General features: G+C 45.2%; 1 protein-coding gene across 3 annotated transcripts in view; it reads left to right on the plus strand.

The window, feature by feature from the left end:
• Positions 1-6: 6 nt before the first annotated feature.
• The window catches only part of Nmrk1 (nicotinamide riboside kinase 1), a 19,301-nt gene continuing 13,260 nt past the window's right edge, over positions 7-6,047 (plus strand). The window contains exons 1-2 of one of the 3 annotated variants that reach the window (XM_023722978.1): positions 7-152; positions 4,471-4,541. In XM_023722978.1, coding sequence (XP_023578746.1) covers positions 4,513-4,541 — 29 coding nt within the window. In that variant the 5' untranslated portion in view covers positions 7-152; positions 4,471-4,512. Of the gene's footprint in view, positions 153-177; positions 414-4,470; positions 4,542-6,047 lie in introns of those variants that run through there. The other 2 variants (XM_012516204.2, XM_023722979.1) reach the window with 2 other exon arrangements.

The raw sequence follows: 6,047 nt of genomic DNA on the forward strand, positions 1-6,047 counted from the left end.
CCCGCCCTTAGTCTGGGTGGGCGAAGACGCGGCGTGCGGCCGGGCGCGGAGCTTCCCGGTGCCTCCCTGCGCCTGGCTCGCCAGTCCGCGCGGCGCGGGGGAAGGAGCGGTCGCGGCCCCAAGGTCGGGAGGAGGCCTGCGCCCGGCGCCAGGTGAGTCCCCGCCGGCCCGCGTCGCCGCAGTTTGGCCGCAGGTGACCCAGCGCCCACGCCCTCGGGTGCATCTTGAGCCCTGATGGGACGCTGGGCCCAGACCGGGGCCGTACGCGTACCGGTGACGAGAGAGACTTCGGCACCCGCCTGGCGACGAACCTGGGGCGGGGCGGGAGCCCCCGGCGCTGGACGGACGGACTGACTGACTGACTGACTGACTGACTGACTGTGGTGCCCCTGTGGCCTGAATCTGTGCAGCCTGCTAGGCATACTTCTTCACCTTTTAGTGTCTAGGAAGGAAACAAAGGACTAATTGTTTTTTTAAGTGCTATTTTGTGGCACGTGAAATTCGGATTTCAGAGTCCGTCCCAGTCGTGTGAAATTCGGATTTCAGAGTCCATCCGGTCCAAACTAGTGCAGAGCCAAACCCACCTGCGTAGGGGCTGTCTGCGCCCGCTTCCTCGCATCCCCCTTCGGGGTGGAGTAGCTACCTGCCCGCAAAGCACTTTATAGAAAAAGCTAGCCCAGCCCTGACCTAGCAGAGTGAGTGGGAACATCCTGGAAGTTGGTTCAAATGGCAGAGTCAATATTGTAAAGCTAATGAGTATAGGGGGAGGGGAGAGAAGAACTGTTATGTAAGACCCTGAATAAATGAAGCTTCAGATTTGCTGCTAAGTAGTAATTCTAACTGACAAAGGGCATGGATTGCATTTGCAGAAACTCTAGCATTAGGAGATTTCCATGTTTACTAAAAGTGAGCAAAGTTTAAACAAGGAGGAAAAATTGCCTTGTTTGCCGAAAGAATAGTCAAAATATTTATTGACTAAAATAAATGAGTGAGAAGTCCTGAAAACATTTCGCTCTTTTTTAAGAGATCAGGGCTAGGGAGATGGCTTGGTGGTCTAAGCGCCTGTCTGGCAAGCACAAGGACCAGAGTTCCGTCCCAGGTACCACAAGCCGGTGGTTACCGAAACCAGGTGTGGTGGTGCACTCCTGTAATCCCAGCACTGGGAACGCTGAGACAGGAGGATCCAGTTGTTTAGCAACACCCTGTACCAAATACATAAATGAATAAATAAAAACAGTAAAAAAGATTCACGTTAAAAGATCAGACTGTCCTTCAAATATATTTGAAAACAGATAGTGTTCGCAGTTGTCATCTTTTATACTATTTCTGTGTTAAGGAGTTTCTCTTTTCCTTACAAAGTGCTGACTACATGCCCTGAGGAACAATTCTTAAGTTAAAAATCCAAGAGTTGCTGGTGAATTGGATTAAACAGAAACATACCAATTATGGAAAAAATAGTTGTCTTTTTACTCAGTGAAAATATAAAAGTATAAGCATATTAAAATGACTCAATCCGGCATGGTGGTACATGCTTGTAATCCCAGCACTCAGGAAGTAGAGGCAGGAGGATCTTTGTGATTTTGAGACCCACCTGGGCTACAAAGTAAGCTCAAGACCAGTCTGAACTACACAGCTAGACCCTGACTCAAAGACAAAAAACAAATGAATAAAATAAAAAGACTTGTTTTGGGTTTGCTGCTGTTTGTCCCAGTCTGTCTGTGCCCCACCCCACTGCAAATATGCACTGCTGGGGCTGGGGAGATGGCTCAGTGGAATAAGTGCTTCCCTGGCAAGAGCAAGGGCCCGAGTTCAATCCCCGGTTCCACACACACACACACACCCACACACACACACACACACACACACAAAACGCACTGCTGTTGAAGAAAGCTCTGCACACCTTGGGAAAATAAACTGTGTAAATGTTCTATGAGATTGGAGATGGCACATAGGTTCTACTAATAGGAAGCTCTTGATTGCAAACTTTAAATTTGTTTTTCAAATAATTTTTAAAGAAGGAGCAAGTTGTGATGTGAAAGTAGATAATGCCGGGCCTTAACTTGGAGGTCTGTTGGGACAGCCCTATAAGTCCCTCCCTGTTTTTGAAATAGATGCTTTTGGGGATTGTAGAGGTCTACCCCTCCATACCCTTGCCACTCAGACCAGCTCCCGGCCTTTTTTCTGCCCAATCCAGTCCCCCAGCCCTCTACTCTGTCATCTGCTAGTCACTAAACAGATGCCTCATCTCACTGGACAGGCCTGGATGCTAACCAGTGTAGAACTAGGGGTACTGTTTTGTGAAAAACCTGATATTGCCATAGTTCACTACCCTTCTTGCCCCAAGAAGTTTTTAAGTAGGTTCTTGACTCCTCTCCCAGTTTCTAAATTGCTAGGTTCTACACAGTGTCCCCCTACACTGCTCCAACAGAGCTACAAATGCACTCGTTATTTACATGCAGGAAACTAATGCATCATCCTCACGTGTGCCCAGATGTCACAGTTAGGACATGGACCTGGTACTTCTTTTCATTCCGTGTGCACAGCAAATACAGTGCCCCATCCATAATGTATCAACGGGAATGACATTAATTATACATCCCTGCTAGCAGTTACAGTTACGCCAGTGCACGTGCAACATCCTTTCTATGCTCTTGGTAATAAAGTATTTGTAGCAGCTTGGAAGGCTGGAAAGATTCTAACTTGCTTAATTTAGTTCATTCCCAGATTTTCCAGTCAGTGGCTGCCTGACCTTGGGCTTGTCATCCAACTGGGGCCGGTTTCCACCTCTGCAAAATAAAAGGTGGACCAGGTGGTAGCTGAGGCTGTATTTTTCAGAGCTTGAGTTTTTGCTCAAACAAACTACCCAAAATTAGATGAGAACAAGGAATGGTAAAATTTGCTAAGTGAGGGCATTGATCTCCTACCATCTAGTGAGAACATGATTTCATGAAAGAAAGTTCATTTAGCACCAGAAAAGAAGATAGACCCTATCTGAAGATAAAGGGCAGTTGATCCCTACACAAAACAGGGCTGTCAAAAATAAGACAAAATAAAATTCTAAAGCAGAAAAACTATATCAAAACTTATTTTACAGTATTCATCAACAGCAGTTGTTCTCTTGATCCACCTTTGGATGGAGCTACGTATCCAACAGTGCAGCTCCAGGTGAAACTCAGATATCTAGCTCCTGCTGGTTTGCTTCTATGAGTCAGTCTTGAGCTGCTGTTTCCCACAGGCTGCTAATGAAGCCTTAGACAGCTGCATACCAGGTTGCTCAGGCTGGGCTGGAGTTTAGGATTCTCTGTGTTCCAGGTAAGCTGAGATGCGGCTAAGGAACTGCAGCCCTCACCTCATCAGGCTGCTCTCCACAGCCCTTCAGGGAGTGGGGGACAGGCATGGGGAGGCCGCAGGCAGCCCCCAGCCCAACAGCCACCCACTTCCAGCTGCACACATCTTCGTCCCTGATCACTCTTCCTGAGCAGACAGGCAGAAGGAGCAGCTTCAGTCAGGAGTGAGCACGAAGAACCTGGTTCTCCCAGGTCCCTCCAGCCACTCTTCAGCTTTTTACTTGGCATAGTGTACGATCCAAAGGTCACTTCGGTGAAGGCTAGCGGCCAGGATGAAATGCCCTCCACCCCCAAGACCAAGGGTTGACAAAACAACCTGTGGCTTAAGTCTGGCCACCTACCTGACACTGGCAGTTTCGTAACACAATGTTAGCTTAGAAATCTAAGTAAAAGAAACATCATTCCAATTAAAGAAAAATTCCATTCCCATCATGAGAAAGCTTGTATAGGCCTCCCCCCACAAAAAAAAAATGTTCAATTATGATTCTGTATTTTAAATGTCATAAAAAATTTTGTGAAAATTTGCTTTTTCTTTTGTTGTGTAAGTTCCAGCATAACTCAGATTTGAATTCTTAGCCCAAATAGCCTCAAATATGTACTATCTGGTCCATTTCCAAAATTTGCCTCACCAGCCCCTAGACCTAGGCTGTAAAGCTAGGAAACAGTACTATAAAAGGCATTGGCTTGTCTTTCCCTGCAGCTATCAGTGATGAGCTTCCTCTTTCTGGAGGGAAGAAAGGAGGCCAAGTCTGAGGCCTCCCTGCCTGTGGGAAAACTGGCCACCTGGTGACTGAATCTTCAGGTGAAAGGGTCACAAGCAGGAGGCAGCTGAAACCCTAGATTGTGCTGTGCCCGGAAAGCGTGCAGAGACCCAGAGGTGTCAGTTCCCTCCATGTTGTTTGACAGGCCCTGAGCACCAGTCAGCTGTGGTCACTCTGCGCTAGCCTGTTGGCCAGAAGCTGGTAGGCCTGAAGCTTTCACGCCTGTGGGAAATGCGGGCTGGGGTAGCCAAGCCACTGCTGTCATCATCCTCCCTTTACTACTGCTGCTAATTCAAGGTCACTTTCTTACCTCACTAGACAGCTACATGATACATGATACGTGTTCATTTTTTGTTTTTTAATTCTAGGAAATATCAGGAAGACGTGATTTTTCAAAGCAAATTATGAAAACATTTGTCATTGGAATTGGTGGGTGAGTAATTTTGCTACGAAGAGCTATTCGAGGCACTCTGTATGTGCTGGGTATAATGACACACACCTGTAATACCAGCATTCTTGGAAGCGGAAGCAGGAGCATCTTTCATTCAAGCCCAAGCTTTGTGAGACTATGTCTCAAAATATAAAAGAAAAAGGACTGGAGATATAACTTACTGCAAAAACTGTGGGCTCAATCCCCAAGTACCACAAAAAAACAAAAGAAATTCAGGGTGTCCAGGTGGTATTTCCATGTCATTGTGGAATGTCAGGTCAGTGGCCAGACTTAAGCCACAGGCTGTTTTGTCAACTCTTGATCTAGGGGGTGGATAGAGGGACAGGGGAGCTGGGCATCCCAGAGTCCTGGAGAACAGGGTATTGCTGCTACATAAATGCTAGCAAGAGGGGAAAGAGTTTCCTGTAGACAGAAAAAGAGAAGAGTCAATCACAAATGTTTGCCCACTGCAACTACAACCAGAGGGAGGGCAACTAGACACTAATTCTGGCTCAGAATGTTTTATTACTGCACATACAAGTGGCCCTCCTACACAATGTAAGAGAAAGTCAATCATTGTCTTCTTTCTGTTTCTTCTATTCCACACCCAGCTTTAGATGTGTGAAATAGAGACCACCTCACTTCTGTTCCTCTTCCCCTATATGATGACCTTATGTCCTAAATGCTTGGGCTGCTCATGTCCTCAGGGGCTAGGAATGTAGCTCAGAGGCACTCTGTAGCTCAGAGTGTGTGTTTTATGTGTAAGGCCCTGGGTTTAATCCCCAGCATTACCAAAAAAAAAAAAAAAAAGAAAAAAAAAAAGTAAACATTTCCACAAAAAAAAAAATAAAGAGTCATCTTCAACACTATGAAAATGCCATTCTTGGTAACGAAGGCTGATATGAAAATAAGACATCAGCATCAAGTGAAGACATCGTTTGTTTTGCTACCATATTGTGTTCCTCTTCTCAGTACCTTCACATTATATGGAGCCCATTAATAAAATATTTGACTTAGAATTTAAAAGTAGGTAACTTGAGAGGGATCATTCATTGTGTGATTGTATTATGTTATATGAAAAATCATCATTTAGAAGTAAAATAGCGGAGTCAGTGTCAGAACCTGCCTTGCCTTGCCTGCTGTCTGACTGGAACCCCATGAGGAAGAAAAGGATTTATAACCTTCATCAGATTCTCTGAGTTCCACAAAGCTCTGTGTTAGTAGTGGACTTTATGTTGCACCTCTGTACCTTACTGGTTGTCTTGAGAAGTTTTATTAGTTAAAAAAAAAAATTAATCCTTAGTTTCTCAACTGTGATATGGCATATTAATATCATCTACCTGTTGAAGAAAGAGTTCTCCAGTGATAGGAGTAATAACAGAGACCCTCTTTAGCTTGTATATACCATAATGAAATTACCCCTTACTATCTACTGCAAGCCAAAATTCACTCAAGTATGAGTTTTTGGTATGGCTTACAGATGTTTTTCTTTTTTTTTTTTTTTTTTTT

This window comes from Octodon degus, unplaced genomic scaffold (assembly GCF_000260255.1).
Source record: "Octodon degus isolate 3935 unplaced genomic scaffold, OctDeg1.0 scaffold00095, whole genome shotgun sequence".
Lineage (NCBI taxonomy): Eukaryota > Metazoa > Chordata > Mammalia > Rodentia > Octodontidae > Octodon > Octodon degus.